This window comes from Oncorhynchus gorbuscha, linkage group LG21 (genome assembly GCF_021184085.1).
Source record: "Oncorhynchus gorbuscha isolate QuinsamMale2020 ecotype Even-year linkage group LG21, OgorEven_v1.0, whole genome shotgun sequence".
Classification (NCBI taxonomy): Eukaryota; Metazoa; Chordata; class Actinopteri; order Salmoniformes; family Salmonidae; genus Oncorhynchus; species Oncorhynchus gorbuscha.
In genome coordinates this window covers 45,514,482-45,537,917 of record NC_060193.1, presented here as the reverse complement: position 1 = coordinate 45,537,917, position 23,436 = coordinate 45,514,482, and the positions used below count along the sequence as shown (strand labels likewise).

General features: G+C 44.0%; 1 protein-coding gene across 3 annotated transcripts in view; it reads right to left on the bottom strand.

Moving 5' to 3' along the window:
* Nucleotides 1–3,853: 3,853 nt before the first annotated feature.
* The window catches only part of LOC124008216 (aryl hydrocarbon receptor-like), an 84,698-nt gene continuing 65,115 nt past the window's right edge, over nucleotides 3,854–23,436 (bottom strand). For 2 of the 3 annotated variants that reach the window (XM_046319330.1, XM_046319332.1), the window contains 5 exons: nucleotides 20,826–20,935; nucleotides 15,103–15,244; nucleotides 11,990–12,499; nucleotides 10,532–11,765; nucleotides 3,854–6,344 (listed from right to left, as the gene is read on the bottom strand). In XM_046319330.1, coding sequence (XP_046175286.1) covers nucleotides 6,192–6,344; nucleotides 10,532–11,765; nucleotides 11,990–12,499; nucleotides 15,103–15,244; nucleotides 20,826–20,935 — 2,149 coding nt within the window. In that variant the 3' untranslated portion in view covers nucleotides 3,854–6,191. Of the gene's footprint in view, nucleotides 6,345–6,474; nucleotides 6,832–10,531; nucleotides 11,766–11,989; nucleotides 12,500–15,102; nucleotides 15,245–20,825; nucleotides 20,936–23,436 lie in introns of those variants that run through there. The other variant, XM_046319331.1, reaches the window with a different exon arrangement.

Genomic DNA, 23,436 nt, shown 5'->3' with positions numbered 1-23,436 from the left:
ACTGGCCGTGCCTCTTGTTTAAACCTTCATGACAGCTCCCTCTTCCACATGTGGAGGTGTGGCAGACCCATGCCTGTTTTATGCTTGGGCTTGTTGAGCTAAAGGGATTTGATATCTTCATAGTTGATGTTAAGAGAAAACAACATTCTGTACGACCTTCTGAAGCCAAGAGAGTTCAAGTGTCTCGGCGCACAAGTCTTCTGTTATTCCGTTCTTTGTGTGAGTGCAAGCACATTCCATTAGAGACAACATAACATGGAACGCTGGCTTGTGTCTGCTTTTGAAGTAATGATGTTTCTAAGCACTGTGTCGGCATATGTAACTACTGTTGCGGCTTCAGGTTATTGGTGCTCTACGCTACAGTTGAAAAGTACAGAGAGAGAGAGAGAGAGAGAGAGAGAGAGAGAGAGAGAGAGAGAGAGAGAGAGAGAGAGAGAGAGAGAGAAATCCCCTTCAACTCTGCCCCCACCACACCTCCCCGCTACAGAATTGAGTCACAGTCAAATATATATCACTGTTTCAACTCTACAATTTATTTTAGTAGAGTTAAAAAATAAAAAAAATCTTAAAATATATATATAACCCCAGCAAAAATCAATGTTGCTACGTGGAGGAGAGAGAAAGGGGAGTGTGTGCAACGAGCTGGAAGTAATGTGCATTGACAGCCCACGGGGTGGTGGTGGGGAAACGGTGTGTGTGTGTGTGTTGGGGGATGGGGGGGCTGAACGACGGGGGACTAGGGGGGAGGGAGGGAGGGAGGGGTCGAAGGAGAGATCTGTCTCCAGCAGCAACACTCTTCCTGGGCAACACAGTGTGTCAAGTGCAGAGAAGACAAGTAAAAAGAGAAGAGAGGAAGAAACGGCACAGAAACCGATCGATAAAGAACTCAGAGTCGTCCCTGGAGTGGACAACGGAGGGACGATACTCCAGGACACAACGCAAGACTCAATGATAAAGTTGAATGGCATGTTCATTCACAGACAAACCGCGGGTCTTAAAAGCAAGATCAACCTCAACCCTTACTAAAGCGAGAAAAAAAACTGCAGTATATCTAAGGACATCTCAGTCCTACCCTGCAGTTATCCTTGATTGTCTGTCGTCAAGTATTGGCCAATTGTATTGCATTGTATTCAAGTAGGGAGGCAGGTAGCCGAGGGGTTAAGAACGTTGGGCCATCTGTTGATGTGCCCTTGAGCAAGGCACTTAACCCTAATTTATCCTGTAAGTCGCTCTGGATAAGAGCATCTGCTAAATTACTAAAATGTTATGTGAAATGTAAGTATTGCTGTCACCAGGTCACTCAAAAACCAGGTCACCACTCTCTTTCTCAAGATTGCTGCTCGCAAAGCTTAGGCACAGAACCTATATTTGCCATTCGGGAAATGGCCTGCCCTGAATGGTATGGAGCAACCATTGAATATTTAATATCCTTTCTATGCAGTAGGAAATCAGCCCATGTGTAGGCTGCTGTGGTGACATAAAACCAGAACGCTTCCTAATTGAGGAGTAAGTTGTCGTGACCGAATGGGAGGGTGCTCATTGGTTCACTTCCAGGGTTGATGGTGAATCTATAATGCATATAGCGTCGTGCACTACGGCAGTGTCCAAATGGCTTCCTATGTAGTGCACTACTTTTGACCAGGGACCATGGGTGTTCTGGTCAAAAGTAGTGCACTTGGTAGGGAATAGGGTACCATTTGGACCATCTCTGTGTTCACCATTCACACAGGGGCTGGGTGTGGTGTAGAGAGGGGGACCATCTCAATGACCAGGACATGAACACACATACTCCATCCTCCTCCTATTCCCCAGCAACTGCCTTCTATACATTTGAGCTCCATCCGTACCATAAAAATATTCCCCCCTGGAATGGAGTGGGACATGCTGGAAAACACTGGGGAAGACCTCAGGGCTAGACCTGCTTCCTCCTGTTGATCATGTTACAAGCATGCATGGCTAACTGAGGAAGCCAAAGGAGAAGAAAAACTCTCATACATGAGTTCATGTGGGTCATTAAAGAGCTAGTGAGGGAGGCAGAGGCAGACCGGAGGGATTGGTTGGCTTGGGTGAACCTGCGCATCTGTCATTGGGCATTGCGTCTCTCTTTGGTCTCTCAACACTCTCCCCATCGTTCTAAAGTAGACAAACGTGTACAGGATATGTGCTGCCGGGGACTGGAATAAAGCCATGTTATTATTACATCCATTTCTAAAGGCGCATGTAATGGAGAAGCTTTGCAAAGCAGGAACTACTTCCAAGATACTACTGTATGTAAAAGTCCCCCGGTGAAAGATTTACAAATACGTCTTCCTGAATTAATGCTCCCAAGACGGTTCAACTCAGATTTTTTTGTGAACATTCAAAAATAACCCTTTGCGTTTCTATTCAAGAAAATTTGTCAGGCTGTCACACTTCATTAGAGAGAGACTGTTTGTAACTTGGCAGGCATTAGAGTGACGAGGCAGGGGGCTGTTTCTGTCTGGACTCTGGACTGTCTAGCTACGCCACAGAGGGTCTCTCTTCTGTCTCCACCAACCAACACCTTGTCTATTATGGTCCAACGTGTTCAGTAGGGCAAAGCGTACCAAAAAGGTTTGCAACAGAAATTCAGCTCTACCTCACTCAAGTTTCAAAATATGTTCTCCTATTTCGTTGCTTATGAACACAACCCATGATACACATACAGGAGACATATAGGAGAGAAACAGAAAGGAGATAGGAAGTGATGGAGAAAATGGTGTGCTAGTTTCATGGACAGGAAGTCAGTCAGACAGGCAGAAAGAAAATGGATGCCTGTCACTGTGTGTCCCCTCTGTTGGTGGGTGTAGTTATTCTAGTCTCCAGCGGAGGTGACTGTGATATCAATATGTGTTTGTTTGCTTGCTCCTGGGTGAGTGTTCACACATTGCCATTGTGCAAAAAGGGAGAGATTGTCCTGGGGATTAAGGGGGGGATGGATGGAGAGAAAAGATCAATGAGGATGGAGATAGAAGCACTCTCAGAGAGACTCTCACTTCCTGGTTGGGTGGTGCACAGCGTGCGTCACTCCTGTCTCCAGGACGAGTCTGTCTGTCCCACTTAGGTCTGGAAGTACCGGAGACAACGTCCAAGATGGACACCCGTTGTTTTCAACGTAATCTACTCACGGTCCCATACGCCGCTTCGTGGTTGTTGACATCTTTTTTTACCGGGACTACTATGCCTGTTCACTAGTACTGTCCAGACAGCAGTATAGTGCAAACACGCTCCAGGAATTCTGACAGCTGGGCTCATGACATCAGAGCATGAATATAAAATGTAAATATCTTTGGCTGGGTGATTTTTTTTTTAAAGAAAAAAGAAATCGGCCTCAGCATCTAATATTTTAATAATTCAATGGATTTTTTGTGTGCACAAAGGTGATGACTAAAGTGTTTTATTATGAATTTTTGAATTTGACTTCTCTATGGGGCTGTCTATGGGAATTGTCTTTCTGGGCTGTACTTCAGTTGAACTGCAATACCAAAGCTGTCCTCTGGGAATTTGAAAGCATGCTTCCAGACTGGAACTCTGGTTCCTTGGTTTCTCCCCTACAAGTCTGTCTGTCTATAACCTACTGTCCAGACAGCACAGCAGCCATTGCCTTTAATGATCCTACTGTATAGGCACACAAGTGAGCTGTGAGACTTGTGGGTGAAGAAATGACCAACCTCCGTATTAGAACATACAAAGCCCATTTTCACTTGTGATTTTAATACCCAGTGTTAAAGAACCAACACCTTTAAGTTCATAGTTCACATTACAGAACCAATCAGAAATAATTGTTCAATGAGCACTTTTCAAAAGAGACAAAATAATATGAGCACAAACATACTGTGATTAAAATGAACTGTGATTGCACAAATCCTTTATTTCCAGGAACAAATAGTATATTTTATATTTGAACTGATTTTTATTTTATTTTTTACATCTACAATAACTTTGAGTGTGTCAAAATAAATTCAACGTGATAAAAAAAGAACAATGACAACATTTTATCATAAACATAAAACACAAATCTGGGATGTGAGTCTGCAGTATGTCACCACTATGGCACCATATTCGTTTAAGTCACAAAACGTTCTCCAAACATGACTTTGAAATAAAACACAGAACTGTAGGTACTGTGGTCATATAATAGAGTCCAAAATGATTTTCTACAAGCCTACTTTTTGTGCTAGAGAAAAATTGCTTGTAGCAGTGCTTTTAAAAAGTAGTGCTTGCAAAAAAATAAAAATAGCCTTGAACTATTTACACAACAGTTTTTTTTATTAAGCAGTTTTTTTTGTTGTTATTGATTGTCACCTTGCTTTTTTATTTTTACATATATCTCCTGGTTGATTGAAATAAATCTATTTCATATAAGAAACGTCTATACAAAAAAAGACAAACAAATATAAAGAGAGAGGCAAGTCAGTAAATGCGTTTGATTGTGACATTTATGTAATTAGTTACATCCCAAATGGCACCACATTCCCTATATAGTGCACTACTTTTGACCAGGGCCCATAGGGCTCTGGTTAAAAGTATAGCACTATGTAGAGAATAGAGTGCCATTTAGGACACAGTTTTCTAACACTACCAATATTAATTAAAAATGATTTTCCAGAACTTTTTACAACAAAATACTGTAATAGGATATTTTTTTTACAACTCTTTTACAATATACACAACACATTCAACATTGCACCTTTTCAATATAGAATCTCTTTAAAAGACTTGTCCTCTCATTTGGTTTTTTGTATCAATGCTCATGAGAATGATCAAGTCAATACTCATGGAATGTTTTCAGTGCGATTCAACAGTGGTTCTCAAACCTCTCCTGGGGACCAGCACCTGTTTCCACACCTTTGATCTATTCTAAAGCGAGCCCAGCTGATTCAACTTGTCAGCTAATCACCGAGCCCTTGTCTAAGTGAATCAAGTGAGCTAGTTCAGGGATACAACAGAATTGTGAATCTTCCGGGGGTCCCCGAGGAGAGGTTTGAGAACCACTGTGATCGATGACCATGATGGAATCACTTTGGGCCCTGTAAGAGAGGAAGCCCATTGAAATGATCGTTCCCATTCCTCTGCCTCTTGGCATCGAATACAGTTTGTTTAGCTGAATTTCATTTCAATTCAGGAAATTAACTAAAATCCAAATTTCAGTTTTTCCTCAAAGCTTTTCAATGAGGAATGATGGATCTGTAATTTGTTTGTTTACTTCCTGAATTTAAGCGGTGTACTGCTGTATTCCAGAACTTAATTTACTGAGCGATTTCATACTGTAGCCGGTCAAGAAAATGCTTCGGTTGATTTGAGTGCCATTTAAATAAATACACATTATACTGGTAATGTAACCTTCTTCCAGGCTAAAAATGCAGCATGAAAATAAACACCAAAACGGTCAGCCCTTCCGCCAATCTGCTCTCCCTCTTCATATTTAGATGCCATTTGACCATAATATGGTATCTGTTTCACATATTCAATCTCAATAACATGCAAGACCGAAATACTCTTTTACCAACACGCAGATCACCAACACCAAAATGATAGGCCTGAATCAATTCCTCTTCATCTCTGTGGGCAGATGACACAAAACATAACACACAGAACAGAACACTTGTAACCTACCTTACAATAATTCCAGATGTCCAGCTCCTTCAATCAATCAGTCTCATCATTCTTCATATAATGCATATTAATCTCCATCACAATCCTTCTCCATCCTTTCCATACCCACATTCCCTCCTTTAACAAGTTACACTGTATTGAAGCGCAGTACTGTAGCACACAGTCTTAATCTTTGTCAGAAACCATATTTTGTACACCCATAAAGAAAAACAATGATATTAAGTGGTGAAGAAATCGCTGCTCTCTCAACCAACCATAACCTTCATAAAAAAAGTGTAACAAGAGAAGATTGCAACCCCCCCCCCCCCCCAGAGCTGTGTGCCAGTGGAGAAACTACTGTCAGAGTGCAGAGAGACACCATCCTGAGCTCTTTCACTGAGTACGGAGTCCGTCGAACACAAATGAAATGGAGAGAACATTACATAGAAAGTCATAACAACCACAGTTCAGTTTAATTCTTATTTTGTTTCTCCTCTTCTCTTTATTTTTTATGCCACCCCCTCCCGCTTGTCCTGACAAAATGGTCCAATGGTCTCTCTTTGCCCTGACACCCCCTCTCAGAGGTAGAAGCCAGTAGTCTGTGGGTCTGGCAGGGTATGTAGGGCGTCGGGCTGAAGACTGTCGCTGGTTGTCTGGCTGTTCACATTGGGCAGTAGACAGCTCCCTGTGTAAGCCACGTTGGTGTCGTTGAGGATGCAGCCGTTCTCCATCTAAAACACAGAACAAGAAAATAGAATTGGAGCTGTATAGGAACCCCCCCCCCCAAAAAAAATGACTATAATCCCTACACTCTTCTGTGGCCATTGACACTAATCAGTTAATATTTTACTGCAGTGGGCAAAATCAGGGTCTTCGTAGTCTTAAACAATCTACTTTGAAACAAAAGTATTACACCTCACACACATGGTCCTGGGCTTAAACAAAGAAGACAACTGTACCATGTCAGATATAGAGTTGAAATGTATTACATTGAGTTTGCATCCCAATATTACACACACACACACCACAAAAGACTGTAAAAATAACAAAAATGTTTGACATAAAAAGATTTGTGGGTTTTTAGAAATAATGTTTATTAACAACATTCTACCCATGAGGACACTAGGTCATTTGACTACAGGAAAGGGCTACTGCAGGTCAGGTCAGCCAGAGAGCGGAGTGGAGTGGAGCACACACACACGGCGGTAGACTGGGGGCCTGCAGTCATCAGGACAGAGAACACATTACATGACATTGAGAAGGGACTAAACCATGTACTGCACCAGGGTAGGATTACAATAGGACCAGGCTACTGACTAAACCTCCCCCACAGACAGGTCCTGTACGACACAAGAGGGAGCAGCTAATTGTAGCATGTAGTAGTCGCTCATATACAAGCTAACTACAAAAAGTAGCATATCCGCCAAACCAACAGAGTACTGACACTGGTACACACACTTGAGTTCCACTCTCTATACTCCATAGGTGTGAGTGTGTACTTTGTGGCTTCCCTGTATGAGGGAATCCTGTGTGTGTGTGGGGACAGAGTGTCTGTTGTGACAGCTCCTACCATCGGCCTAATTGTAATCCTGTTTAGTGGGCCCTAACTGGATTAGCTAGGCATCATCCATGTAGAAATCCTAATAGGGCCACCTTATATAGGCCCCCTATAGGGGCAGACCAGCAGGATACTGAGCACCTGCAGCAGGACAAACCCAGCCAGGTTAAAGTAGGCCAAACTCAACTAATCTCTAATTCTCTCATGCTACTCCGTCCCAAATCACATCAACCCCCCCTGTGGAAACAGCACCCCCGTGGTGGGATGTGACACCACGCGTGTAGGCACTCACCCATGCGCGTACACAACATTTCCACACATTCTTCTGCCCCCTGTATGTATTAGGTAACGATGATGGGCAAATTGTAGGTCAGGACAGCTCATGCTTGACTGGCCAGCTTGGCTCTATGTTCCTCTGGGGCATGGTCGCTGACCCCGAAAGAAAACACAGGAAAGGCGGAGTGGGGCGGGGGCATGAATGGACGCCGGGCCGGTTAGCGTTCGCTGCCTGGGAGCTATAGCTCTCATTGTCGGACTCAACCTTGTTCTATTCATTACCGTTCCTCACCATCGTCTCTCTCCCTCCAAAGAGACCAACCAACTCTATTGTTCGTTACCCTTCATGGATCTTGAAACATTAATTCGGCACAACAACAAACAAGGAGAGGAAGATGGTGTCCAGCATGCAGAATGGACTGTGTGCTGTACTAATGAGCGGAGCTCTATAGTCCAATTTCACTTGGCCCCTGAGGCCTTGTTTTGACTGACTGGGCCCCTTGTGTCCCTATATGACAGGACTACTGTACACAGTTACAAAAGGCACACGTTGGTCCAAATCTCATCCTCGTCGCCAAATGTACGGAGGCGTGTTGTGCAATTAAACTGAACGTCTTCACTTCAGATCAACATGTTAGTAACTGGTACAAACTTGTGACACTCACATCCGTGCACACACACCGCGAGTGACACTTTGTAAACTTCTTATGGCTGGGGGCAGTATTGAGTAGCTTGGTCATTGCTTATCAAATATACAGTGTCTATGGGGTCATATTGCACTTCCTAAGGCTTCCACTAGATGTCAACCGTCTTTAGAATCTTGTTTGAGGCTTCTACTGTGAAGTGGGGGCGAATGAGAGCTGATTCAACCAGAGGTCTGCCAGAGTGGCATGAGCTGATCACGCGCGCTCACGTGAGAGCAACCTGCGTTCCATTGCAATTATAAAGACAAAGGAATTCTCCAGTTGGAACATTATTGAAGATTTGTTTTAAAAACATCCTAAAGATTGATTCTATACATCGTTTGAAATGTTTCTACGGACTATAACAGACTTTTTTCGTCTGGACCTAGTGCTCAAGCCTCATGAATTTGGATTCCTGGGAGTGCATTCTGATGAAGATCAAAGGTAAGTGAATATTATAATGCTATTTCTGACTTCTGTTGATCCACAACAAGGCGGGTATCTGTTTGGCGTCGTTTTGTTGTCTAAGCGCTGTACTCAGATTATTGCATGGTGTGCTTTTTCAGTAAAGGTTCTTTGAAATCTGACACAGCGGTTGCATTAAGGAGAAGTGTATCTATAATTCCATGCATAACAGTTGTATCTTTTATCAATGTTTATTATGAGTATTTCTGTAAATTGATGTGGCTCTCTGCAAAATCGCCGGATGTTTTGGAACTACTGAACATAACGCGCCAATGTAAACTGAGATTTTTGGATATAAATATGAACTTTATCAAACAAAACATACATGTATTGTGTAACATGAAGTCCTATGAGTGTCATCTGATGAAGATCAAAGGTTAGTGATTAATTTGATCTCTAAATCTGCTTTTTGTGACTCCTCTTTTTGGCTGGAAAAATGTGTGTTTCTGTGACTAGGCGGTGACCTAACATAATTGTTCGGTGTGCTTTCGATGTAACGCCTTTTTGAAAATCGGACACTGTGGTGGGATTAACAAGTTAATCTTTAAAATGGTATAAAATACTTGTATGTTTGAGGAATTTTAATTGAGATTTCTGTTGTTTGAATTTGGCGCCCTGCACTTTCACTGGCTGTTGTCATATCGATCCCGGTAGAGGGATTTCAGCCATAAGAAGTTAAAAGCAACATCATTCAATACTCGACTGAGCGAGAACCCTACATTACTGAACACAACATATACTGTATAGTACTGTACGAGACGCCCTGAAGAAGCAGCCATGGAAGTGGAATAGCTTACTGTTCTCTCAAACGCCTACACTAGTTACACTTCCAGTCAGTGTCCTGATCTGAAGTCATGCTGTACAACCTGTTCAAAGCTGAAACTGTAAGGTGGGCCTACAGACTAGAGCTGCTTTCTTCACAATCACATTGCGGTAGGATCAGATCAGGCATTTAGGTCAAGGGTATGTTGTGCCGCCTGCAAGGAAACAACCCTGGTGAGGTTATTCCTACTGCAGTCGACGCTGTAGGATCAGATCAGGTATTTAGGTCAAGGGTATGTTGTGCCTCCTGCAAGGAAACAACCCTGGTGAGGTTATTCCTACTGCAGTCGACGCTGTAGGATCAGATCAGGTATTTAGGTCAAGGGTATGTTGTGCCTCCTGCAAGGAAACAACCCTGGTAGGGAGAGGTTATTCCTACTGCAGTCGACGCTGTAGGATCAGATCAGGCATTTAGGTCAAGGGTATGTTGTGCCTCCTGCAAGGAAACAACCCTGGTGAGGTTATTCCTACTGCAGTCGACGCTGTAGGATCAGATCAGGTATTTAGGTCAAGGGTATGTTGTGCCTCCTGCAAGGAAACAACCCTGGTGAGGTTATTCCTACTGCAGTCGACGCTGTAGGATCAGATCAGGTATTTAGGTCAAGGGTATGTTGTGCCTCCTGCAAGGAAACAACCCTGGTAGGGAGAGGTTATTCCTACTGCAGTCGACGCTTAAGTTGACGGAATCATTTCAACAGTTGACTTCATTGCAGTGCAATCCTCAAAGATCAAAGCCACTCCGTGTGAGACCTACTTCTCCTGTCCATTAATAGACTCTCCACTTCCGTGACCCTTGCTCTCCACACATCTGTTTACATTGCATGTCTGTTCACATCAAACTATCTTACGTTGAACTATAAAGCAGCAGTGGAAACAAGCCCGAGGCTGGGGCTTCCCATGCCATATTAGTGCCTTTACAGAGAACCATCGCTTTCATGACATAGACACGGAGCTTCTAAAATGCTGGGTAGTCAATGACCATTAACAAGACAGTCCCACGAACAACAAGACAAATAAACATACAGTCACAGTCATTCCCCAAATATTACACAAGAAAAAGACATTAGGTCGATGACCTATCGACGAGCATCTTGCGTTATTCTTTGACTCTTACCTTGCAGAGAGTGGCATCCTGGGAAGCGGGGCTATTCAAAATGCCGTAGGCGTCCAGAGTAGGCATGGTGAGTTGAGGCTGTGACAGCCCCAGGATGTAATCTAAAGAGTTCTGTGTGGTGGAGTACTGAGGGAAGTAGGTGGATGGGACCTGTGGAGAATGTTGTTTGTGATGCACCAGATGGTCTGAGGGGTTAGCGGTCACCCCACCTTGTCCCTGGTAGTGACCTATGCCCCCTACCGTAACCCCGTTCATGACCATGCCCACGGTAGTCAAATCACCCATACCGTAATCCGTTTGAGTGACCTCTCCTTCTGTAGCGTGTGTGAGGGTGTCCGCATGCCTGTTGGGGTAGGAGACGGTGCAGGCTCCATTAGCTCCATTAGCGGTCAGTCCCAACTGGTCGTCGTAGCTGGAACTATGCCAATCGGGATCAGGGTCCACCCCGTTGAGAGTGGCACTGCTGCTGCTCCTAGCCTTCTGCTGTTTGAAATGACACGGAGATTGAAGCTGGACCTGTAAGTGCTGGTTGTGCTGCTGCCACTGGCTCTGAAGATGGATGTTGTTCTGGTGTTGTTTGAGCTGCCCGGCCCCGTGAGGCCCCAGCTGGGATGTCTTACTGTTAACCAGGGGGTGAAGGCTGTGGCAGTGGTCATCCAGCCCCGCAAGCATATGCTGCTGCTGGGGAAGCCAGTGACCATTATGGACCAAGGTTAGTGAGTTCGTGTGCTGCAGGGTGTCTGGCTGGCTTGGCGTGGGGACGTCTGTTTGTGTCGGGGGCCAGGGGTATTTTGCCAGAACGGGCTTTACTAAGTTGAGGTGCTGCTGCATCTGCTGGGAGAGCTGCACTATGGGTGGCTGTTTTGGTAGTCTGTGAGGGGGTAACATGGGTTGAGGGGCAGGAGCTTGGGGGTGGAAGGTAGAGATATGCATAGTGCGGGCGGCTTGGGTATGAGGGTTAAGGATAAGGCCAGAATTAAGGATAGGGCCAGGGGGATGGGTTGTGGTTGAGGTTTGTGGTATGGACACGCGACTATCCCCACCCTGGCCCTCCTCTGTCTTGTTCTCCAGCGAGTCGTGGATGTAGGCGAGGATCTCGTTGTTGGTGAGCAGGTCGTTGAGCGAGGGGATGTAGTCCGGATCCATCTCCACTCTGATCATCCTCTCATCCAGCAGCAGTAGCTCCAGATCCTCTGCGTTCAGACCCAGGTTCTCCAGAGCAGAGAACAGCTCACTGATAGGAAGACATTTACTTTATTTGACAAATTCTACATACATAGAGCCATGGGAGTACAACAATGCAAATAGATAAAAACCCATCTGAATTAAAAAGTCAGAAGGGTTAAAGAATGGAAAGCTTGGGCAAGCCTGGCTGTACATTGGGCAGTCCAATGGTACTTTAAACTCAATTAAATGGAAAATACTTATAAAATATTATATGCAAAAATAAACATTCACCTGTTAGAGCATGTCTCGTCCCCCTCCAGAGACAGTGAGTCCAGGGTGGCGAGCAGCGGGTCGAAACTGGACGGAGGCTCCCCGTTGAGGCCAGTGGAGATGGTGGTAACCCCGTTGGGCACAGAGCTCCAGCTCTCTCCCACACCCCCACCCCCACCCAGAGGGCCACCGCTATAGTATCCACTGCTCTGCCCTTTCCCCTCACCTCCCTCACTAAACAGACTACTGTGGAAGGACATCTTGGGCTCGACGGCTGGTTGGCACACGTACACTGACTCATCCTGCCTCATCAGCGCCCCGAGCAGGGAGCTGGGGTCCATTCCACCGTTATCCTTCGACGGGTTCTTGTCCAGCTTGCCCTTCTTGGATTTGGTCTTGCCTTTAGCCTGGAGTGAGTCGGTGAGGCCGTGGATGGGGTAGCTACTCTGGTAGAGAAGGGCCTCGCCCGTGGCGAAGGTGAAGGGGAGGTGCATGGAACGCTTCCTCAGGTGCTCTCCTCCCTCCTCCTCCCTGGGAACGAGAGGATGGAGAGAACCAATCAGAACACACTCAGCAAAGTTAAGGTTGCGTGTCCTTAAAGTTGGTGGCAGCTTATTTTTAACAGTGTGCCGCAGCGGTTCCCAAACTAGGGGTCGTGACCCTTGTCAGGTCGCCTGATATGAAAATGGGGTCGAGGGAGAATTTCCAAAATCCTGGTAAAAAAAAAGAATACATAAGATCTTTTGTCTATCAAAATCATTGTAATGTGGTTAACTTTAAAAGTTCAAATTCAACCAGAGTGCGCCCTTAGATCGCGGGAAAAGGTCGCTCTTGACCGTTGCACTTGACTAATTTCCATGGTGAATGGCTAAGCCCCGCTACGAAACCACACACTCCTGCAGAGACTGACATTACCGGCCGCAATTGATATGGAGAAAACAATGTGTGGGGAGGCATAGTCACAGAAACTCACATCAAAACCTTTGTCAGACAACACAGAAACTAAAAATTGATGCTATAGCTGGCAATCAAGAGGATACGCTGACTGAACGACTCAAACTCCCCACCTTACGCTCTCCAAATGGATGTTAGCGGTGAGGGATGAGATGCCCATACCATTGACTTTAGTTCGCTGCATGCCGGGGGATGCTATTCATGAGGACATATTGTTGTCTCACAATTCCCAAGCATGATATGATATGGCACAAGGGATGTTCAATGTGCTGAAAAACAGATTCCATGGGATCGAAGTTGTGCTTTTGCACAGATGGGGCTCCATCTATCACTGGACGGGCCTCTGCACTTTAGTTATGAACGTGTCTCCCTCTGCCATATGGACAACATTGGATGATACACCCACTGAGCTAGAATGGATACGCCGAGAGCAGAACTTTGAGATACGCAGCAGGTAAATACGATTGTGAACTGTACTGAGTTCACCTGTTCACAAAACTATGTGGAGATATGGGATCAGAGCATGACAAGGTTCTTCCAGGACTACCTGACATGATGACTCCTTGCTGTCCCCAGTCCACCTGGCCGTGCTGATGCTCCAGTTTCAACTGTTCTGCTTTATTATTATTCAACCATGCATGTCATTTTTGAACATTTGAACATCTTGACCATGTTCTGTTATAATCTCCACCCGGCACAGCCAGAAGAGGACTGGCCACCCCACATATGCTTTCAATAATTCTCTCTTTCTTTCTCTCTCGGAGGACCTGAGCCCTAGCACCATGCCCCAGGACTACCTGACATGATGACTCCTTGCTGTCCCCAGTCCACCTGGCCGTGCTGCTACTCCAGTTTCAACTGTTCTGCCGTATTATTATTCGACCATGCTGGTCATTTATGAACATTTTGGCCATGTTGTTATAATCTCCACCCGGCACAGCCAGAAGAGGACTGGCCACCCCACGTAGCCTGGTTCCTCTCTAGGTTTCTTCCTAGGTTTTGGCCTTTTCTAGGGAGTTTTTCCTAGCCACCGTGCTTCTACACCTCATTGCTTGCTGTTTAGGGTTTTAGGCTGGGTTTCTGTACAGAACTTTGAGATATCAGCTGATGTACGAAGGGCTATATAAATACATTTGATTTGATTCTCTCTCACACCGAGGTTGGGTGGTTATCGATGGGTATTGTTTAAAAATATTTTTCGAATTGAGAGAGGAACGGTTTTAAAATGACATACTTTGTGCAACGAAAAGAAAACGTGTCTCCTTGCCTTTGTAACTGACACATTTGGGGAACTGAACGAACTGAAGGCAAGCATGCAGGGAAATACAAACAAATTGTACGGATGAGTGAACGAATCAGCGAAATCCGTCTGACTGTGATCCTGGGTCAGTTGACGTGCCGGTAAGTGAAATTGAACAGCTGATCGAGCTGCCATGTGACTGAATGCTGCAGACAATGTGTTCACCGGTCACTATGAAGAAGTTTTGGTTCTTGACTCCAAGGGAATACAACACAGTCTCCCTCAGAGCATTAAAACTGATGGTACGCTGATTCAGTGCTCTCACCTGCATTAAAACCAAATATCGATCCAGGTTGGACGTGACAGGAGAGATACGGTTCTCACTGTTGACCACGCCTCCCAACTTTGAGATGCTCCGACATGACATGCATCAAACACACCCATCTCATTAGTGGTGGTGAGATCATTTATCTTATTTAAATGACTTGACTGTCAAAGCCCCACATTAAAAAAGTAAAAAAATATTTTAAAAAAAATCATATGGTGGGGGTTGCGAGAATGTTCAGATATCAATATGGGGTCGCGGGCCAAAAAGGTTTGGGAACTCCCGGTGTACAGTATACTATTAATGTGATGATATCTAATCTACTGTCCTCCCTCTGTCTCACTGGGAACAAGAGCAGGATGAGAAAGAGCTTCCCAGAACACTAGGGACAACTATATGGACTAAAGTCCCTAATACTAGACTAAAGAGCTCTGACTGTATAGAATGACATACTACGTTCACCTCATTGAAATCCTTCATGCAAACAAAGCAAAATCCCCAGTGCTAAATCAACTCTAGTGTCGCATTTAACAGTCAGAAAAGTGTTTAGGTTTAAAAATGTATTCAAAACATCATTGGGTTATGGAGGGGTGAAGAGGCTAAACCTGCACTTACACCAGGGGCCTCTGGGTGGCGATGATGTAGTCAGGCTTGCCGTTCTTGTAGACCAGTCTGGCGTTGGCTTGGACCCACCTCCAGCGGTTATCCTTAGTGAGCAGTCTGAACACCGTCAGCCCGCTCTCCCCTGTCTTAATCACTGGAATCACATAAGACACAGAGTCAGGGTGGTGTATCAGAATCAATGAATGTATGATCATAACTGAACACAGGCAACAGCACATATGTGCACCCATGCATGGAACCAACCCCTACACACTCATGACGCTTACAAAAGCAAGTCTGCAGAAATATGCTACTTGTACACGTGTGCGTGTACATGCACCTATGCACGCAAGCACCACCTGCCATCCAGGACCTATATAATAGGCAGTGTCAGAGGAAAGCCACATTGTCAGTCACCCAAGTTATAGACTTTTCTCTGCTACCGCACGGCAAGGGGTACCAGAGCGCCAAGTCTAGGTCCAAGAGGCTCCTCGAAAGCTTCTACCCCCAAGCCACAAGACAGCTGAACAATTCATAAAATCGCCACCAGACAATTTACATTGACCCCCCTTGTACACTGCTGCTACTCGCTGTTTGTTTGTTAGCTATGCATAGTCACTACGCCCCCACCTACATGTACAGATGACCACAACTAGCCTATAGCCCCGCACACCGACTCGGTACCGGTGCCCCCTGTATATAGCCTCATTATTGTGTTACTTTTCATTTTAGTCTACTTGGTGAATATTTTCTTGTACTTGAACTGCACTGTTGGTTAAGGGCTTGTAAGTAAGCATTTCACGGTAATGTCTACACTTTCTGTATTCGGCGGCTGTGACAAATAAAATTTGATATGTACACACATACACTCTCCTTGATCCTTCTCCCAATTTGCCTATTGTTGGCTTTGCTGTGTGTGTCGTGGAGTACAGCACGTCTCAGCTGTGCAGCTTTCCACAGTAGGTTCATTGTGGTGAACGGACACAGGTGTGAGGCACTGTAGACCCATTGTTCTACAGAGGCTTGCAGTAAAGAGATGGGCAGACAGTGCAGATTTACACCCAATGCGTTCCCCTGCAGTGCTACTGAAACTCTTATTAGTGTGTCAGCTTCAGTGGCCCCTGGTGGACTTTAGATCGTTATTCCATTCCTGATATGGATGTGGCCCCAGTTCACCACACTGCGGTAATGGGTTTTGCACAATCTCCTTCGTAATCTGGATTATCTGTAAACATATTCTGCACTCTAACCAACCATGTGCCACACAGAGACACAGACGGGTTGGTTGCTGAGCAACAAAAACGTTGCATGCGCAACTTTGTGTCAGAAAAGAAATCGCTGACATGTAAACTAGATTTGGTTTCCAAATGTTAATTGAAAACATAAACTCATTTGCACAATGAGCGCTTGTCTCTCAAATACATCGTTAGAGTTGTTGGCTTGCTATCTCGCGATTTTTTTTTGCCATATTAGAATCGACATGAAATCAGTCAAAACAAGACATGGTATCAACAACACGATAAAACAAGTCACCTACGATTCCCCACAAGGCAGCTTTTAGCCAGTGTTGCTAGCCATCTGACCGCTCGTCTTTTAGAGACACCGACCTACTACCCCGGACTACTTTCTACAAGCAATAATAAGTTGTGAGTCAAAAGTTTGAAAAGGCAGCATATACTGTACTGACATAACTCACTAGTTTATTTTAACACTTTCATTAGGCAAATTGTCCCCTCCAGTATTTCAACTCAGAGAGCTCGATTTGTTATGTACTAGAAACTCAGAGAGATGGAAGGGGAAGTGACATTGTAAACTTAGAGAGATGGAGTTATATTTGCCATCAACCACTGAGCTGTACAGAGCAGTATGGAGCGTAGTGATGCATGGTTAGAACAGGTTAATTGTGTTTACATGCTAATGTAATAGGCCTCATTCTCTATCTCACACATGTAGTTAGCTTACTGCACAGAATTTTTTACATTTATTTATCCGCTATTTTACCAGGTAAGTTGACTGAGAACACGTTCTCATTTACAGCAACGACCTGGAGAATAGTTACAGGGGAGAGGAGGGGGATGAATGAGCAAATTGTAAACTGGGGATTATTACGTGACCGTGATGGTATGAGGGCCAGATTGGAAATTTTAGCCAGGATACCGGGGTTCACACCCCTACTCTTACGGTAAGTGCCATGGGAACTTTAATGACCACAGAGTCAGGACACCCGTTTAACGTCCCATCCGAAAGACGGCACCCTACACAGGGCAGTGTCCCCAATCACTGTCCTGGGGGACTGGGATATTTTTTAGACCAGAGGAAAGAGTGCCTCCTACTAGCCCTCCAACACCACTTCCAGCAGCATCTGTTCTCCCATCCAGGGACTGACCAGGACCAACCCTGCTTAGCTTCAGAAGCAAGCCAACAGTGGTATGCAGGGTGGTATGCTGCTGGCAATATAATTAGATAGCTCTTTGTAGTACTAATATACTATGTAGTGTATGTGGACACCCATTCAAATGAATGGATTTGGCTATTTCAGCCACACCCGTTGCTGACAGGTGTATAAAATCACACACTGCCATGTAATCTCCATAGACAATGTCTGTAGAATGACTCATACTGAAGAGCTCAGTGACTTTCAAAGTGGCACCGTCACAGGATGCCATCTTTCCAAGTTAGTTTGTCACATTTCTGCCCTGCTTGAGCTGCCCTGGTCAACTTTAAGTGCTGTTATTGTGAAGTGGAAACATCTAGGAGCAACAACGGCTCAGCCGCAAAGTGGTAGGCCACACAAGCTCACAGATGGGACTGGCAAGTGCTGAAAAATCGTCTGTCCTCGGTTGCAACACTCTCTACTGAGTTCCAAACTGCATCTGGAAGAAACGTCAGCACCTACCACTCGGGAGCTTCATGAAATGGGTTTCCATGGCCGAGCCTAAGATCACCATACACAATGCCAAGCGTCGGCTGGAGTGGTGTAAAGCTCACTGCCATTGGACTCTGGAGCAGTGGAAATACGTTCTCTGAGGTGGTGAATCACACTTCACCATCTGGGAGTCCGACGGACAAATCTGGGTTTTAGCGGATGCCAGGAGAATGCTACCTGACCCAATGCATCGTGCCAACTGTACAGTTTGGTGGAGGATAAATAATGGTCTGGGGCTGTTTTACATGGTTCAGGCTAGGCCCCATCTTAAGGAAATCCATACAATGACATTCTTGATGAGTCTGTGCTTCAACGTTTTGGGAAGGCTCTTTCCATATATATATATATATATATTATTTTTTTTTTCTTATAAAAATAAATTGTTGGGGGTAGATGAGCTTTAATATTGCAGATAGATTGTGGATTCCATCAATTTAATTGTCTGCATGATTTCCAATCCCCCATATATTTTGAACACATCTTTTAAAAATATATTTTCCTTTTTATTTTGCCCTGACCCTACCACCCCTCTCCTAATTGGAGTAAACTACTGGACAACCACACCTAGGCTTCTACTTCCAGGTTATTTATACTATATACAGTACCAGTCAAAAGTTTGGATACATCTACTCATTAAAAGTTTATTAATTTTTTTTATATATATTTTTTTTTACAAATGTCTACATTGTAGTATAATAGTGAAATCTAAATATATTTAATATCTGAGATTCTTCAAAGTGGCCACCCTTTGCATTCTCTCAACCAGGTTCATGAGGTAGTCATCTGAAATGCATTTCGAACAGGTGTGCCTTCTTAAATGTTCATTTGTGGAATTTCTTTCCTTCTTATTGTGTTTGAGCCAATCAGTTGTGTTGTGATAAGGTAGGGGTTGTATACAGAAGATAGTCCTATTTGGTAAAAGACCAAGTCCATATCATGGCAAGAACAGCTCAAATAAGCAAAAGAGAAATGACAGTCCATCATTACTTTAAGACATGAAGGTCAGTCAATCAAGAAAATGTCAAGAAGTTTCTTCAAGTGCAGTCGCAAAAACTATCAAGTGCTATGATGAAACTGGCTCTCATGAGGACCACCACAGGAAAGGAAGACCAAGAGTTACCTCTGCTGCAGAAGATAAGTTCATTAGAGGTACCAGCCTCAGAAAATGCAGACCAAATTAATGCTTCACAGAGTTCAAGTAACAGATATCTCAACCGCAATCTGTTCAGAGGAGACTGTGAATCAGGCCTTCATGGTCGAATTCCTGCAAAGAAACCACTACTTAAGGACACCAATAAGAAGAGACTTGCTTGGGCCAAGAAACACAAGCAATGGACATTAGACCAGTGGAAATCTGTTATTTGGTCCGATGAGTCCAAATTTGAGAGTTTTGGTTCGAACTGCCGTGTCTTTGTGAGAAGCAGAGTAGGTGAATGGATGATCTCTGCATGTGTGGTTCCCACCGTGAAGCATGGAGGAGGTGGTGTGATGATGCTTTACTGGTGACACTGTCAATTATTTATTTAGAATTCAAGTCACACTTAACCAGCATGGCTACCACAGCCTTCTGCAGCGATACACCATCGCATCTGGTTTGCGCTTAGTGGGACTATCATTTGTTTTTCAACAGGACAATGACCCAACACACCTCCAGGCTGTGTAAGGGCTATTTAACCAAGATGGAGAGCTGCATCAGATGACCTGGCCTCCACAATCAACCTCAAGCCAATTGAGATGGGTTGGCCAGCAGAGTGAAGGAAAAGCAGCCACCACTGCTCAGCATATGTGGGAACTCCTTCAAGACTTTTGGAAAAGCATTCCAGGTGAAGGTGGTTGAGAGAATGCCAAGAGTGTGCAAAGCTGTCATCAAGGCAAAGGGTGGCTACACTGAAGCATCTCAAATATATGTTGATTTGTTTAACACTTTTTTGGTGTCATTTCATAGTTTTGATGTCTTCACTATTATTCTACAATGGAAAAAAAATAGTAAAAATAAAGAAAAACCTTGAACGAGTAGGTGTGTCCAAACGTTTGACTGGTACTGCACATTTCAGACAATGTATTTTACAACAGTTATTTTTTGTTTGTTTTCCATCCTATCCTTCAGCTACCATCAACCCCTATCATCTATCGCTGAAGCTTATCCAGTTTGATTTCTATTTTGCTATATATTTTTAACTGTGCTGTTTCCCAAAAGTGCCGAACCTATATACATTTTACGGACACAGCATATTCAAGTTATCTTGTTGTTTTTAATCCCACCCTTCAGCTCCACTCAACTCCTCCCATCTCTCTTAACACAATCCATTTTTGATTTCCCTTTGCCATCCATTTTTCAACTGTGCTGTGATGTTTCACAAATGTTCCCTTTCCTGTTTCAGCATGACGATGCCCCTGTGAACAACGAGAGGTCCATACAGAAATGGTTTGTTGAGATCGGTGGAAGAACTTGACTGTCCTGCACATAGCTCTGAACTCAAATCCATCTTTGGGATGAATTGGAACGCCGACAGATCAGTATCCGACCTCACTAATGCTCGTGGCTAAACAGAAGCAAGTCCCTGCAGCAATGTTCCAACATCTATTGGAAAGCCTTCCCAGAACAGTGGAGGCTGTTATAGTAGCAAAGGGGGGGACCAACTCCATATGAATGCCCATGATATTGGAATGAGATGTTCAATGAGCAGGTGTCCACATTCTTTTGTAGTGTACATCAAGTCTAATTGTCAAGGTACTGTTCTAAACCAATGTTATTTGGAATATTCCATTAATTTAAAAAAAGGTAGACATGTCATAGTAAAAGCCTTACTGCGGACGTGGTTCTCAGCACAGTAGAGCATATCAGCTGCATGGATAAACTGGTATCCAGAGCCTCGAACCCGGAGCTCAGCCTCGGTGTAGCCCAGCACGATCTTCCCCCTGCAATGCAATAACATTCACAAAAACACCCTTATTATAGACGAGACGATAATGCCTATAATAGACAACTGGTTGAAGCACAGTGTTCAATTCAAAATCTCCCTATCATCATCATATGTAAATCAATATGACTCAAATCTCAAAAGAAAATTCCAAATCAACTTGTAGGTGGTACACAACACACTCCCCGCCTCTCGTCGTGAGCCGTTCGTCCGTTACCGAGAACCACATACCACATGTTTTTATTGGGGCAGTTAGCAATTGAGTTTTACAATTATGCATTGCGCCTACCTAGCTCAAATTCAAGACGTTGGATTAAAACAAGACTAAAGTGACTATTGGATTTAAAAAACGGCGGATTGACTAAATTTGTAGGTGCATCAGTTTTTATCAAATATAAATTAATTTCTCTCTCTCTCGCTTGCACATTTCGGTCAAACCAAGGCTAATGTATATAGCTAGTTATATGGTGGTATTCAAGCTTAGGTTAATCAATGAATGCAAACGGATAATTTGACTAGCTAACGTTACTTGTACAAAGTACAACAGCTAGCCTCTGTAGCTACCTAACACCAGTCCGCTAAACGCGAACTTGCTAACCAACAGGCAAATATAGGTAGCTAGCCAAATGAATGTGGTTTTGTTTTGACTAGATAGCTAGCTAACGTTACATTATACCAGTCAGACGAGAGCTAACGTTGGCAAGGTAAGTTAGCTAACCAACAAGTGATGAAAGCTAGCTAGCTACATCTTGCCAAGTAGGGTTTTTCACAAGGCTAAAGTCACCATGTGTAAACTTCTGACCTAAACACTTGCGGGCAATTGGATTAGAAATAAACTAGCGATTGTCCTTGGCAGCCAATTTAAAGTTATCTAGCTAAGTAACCTTAGCCAACGTAAGACTAACATTAGATCATGTCTACGGTCAGTTCACGCGCCACAATATATCATAACGTAACTAACTTTAACTATATAGTTCAGTTTAAAACCGCCAAACGTTGGGAAAACTGCCACTCTAATCACATTCATTTGCATTGTACAGACCAAGTTACGGTAACGATGTAGCCATATTTCAGACAGGACAAACCCTGCAGTTAGTTACGCTGCATTTCCTCGACCAAGAACAACCAAGACCACAAAACATAGCCAAGAAAACAAATTGATTTGTTAACAAACAGGGAATGAGTTATGTTGAACCGCATGTAGTAAGTGGTTGAACCCCAAACACACACGTAAACAGAACCTCGGTTGTGCAGACAGACTGACAGCATCGCTGTTTCATAACACTTGTCGAATACATTCCTGCTCCGGCATAAACTGTCTCTCTTGCCGTCTTGACATTTATGATCCAAATGCGTGCACATAGTGTCAAATTACGTTTCTGTGTGTTCACAGAAAATCTCAAATCGCCATCCTCAAGTAAAACGTAGTGAGGGTGCTGCACCAGGTTAAAACATCAGAATCATTGCTTGCTTAAGTGAATTGCTGTGTGCCAGTCAGTCTCATAGACTATACGTAACATAGTAAACGTAAATCCGGCACACTGAAATAAGTATGTTAATGTTACGTTTGGTATGGTTTCATCAGACAGAAGGTTACTTAAATTAAAAGGAGACTGTACCTAAATCTCTATTTTTCAAGTAAATGGCATGTACCCAAAAAACAAACCAAATCACAAAAAAGTGTCTGGATCCTTTTATAACATGCCATCACAAATAGAGATTTACTTCAGAAATAGGAAAAGTCTCGAGGGTGGAAGGATGGGCGTATAACTAGGACGTCTAGCAACTCAAACAAAGTTTAAGTCTCATCATGGACAATTTCAGCTAACTGCTTACTACTTTGCAACTACTTAGCATGTAAGCTAACCCTTCCCATAACCTTAAAACCCTTTAACCTTAAAAACCCTTTAACCTCACTCCTAACCTTAAACCCTATCCTAGAAAACGTTAGCCACCTAGCTAACATATCGTACATATTGGGGGGGGGCAGGACCAAGTTTGGGAAACCCTGCCCTACGGTACTGCCCAGGGACATTGTGATTTATGACAAAATGGCCGATTGTGGGCATGGCCTGTAACAGAGAAATGCAAACACCAGCTGGTTGACAGAGCGCCGGGCCATCTCTATGCGCTTGTTGATGTCCTACTCCCACTGAAACATCCAACTCCTCCACTGTGTGATGTCAGTGTAGACCACTGTTATCCTGGGAACATTTGGGTGACGACCTCCTGGTCAGCTCGCGTCTGACGCACCAGGGTTGTCCCCTTTATGTGTCCCTAGTCATTTCCACCGAGGTGGATGACTATGATATATTCACAGTCACACCTCTCTTTGGCGAGAAATACTTTTTCAGAACCCTTCCATTGAGAACAGCTCATCCATATTTTGTGCTCCTGTAGTCATCTAGCCCACTACATTGTGTAATCGCATAGTAAATATTTGCTTGAGTCTTTGTTTCCTTGCTCTTGCCAATTTGCTTTGAGCAATGATAAGTAGGA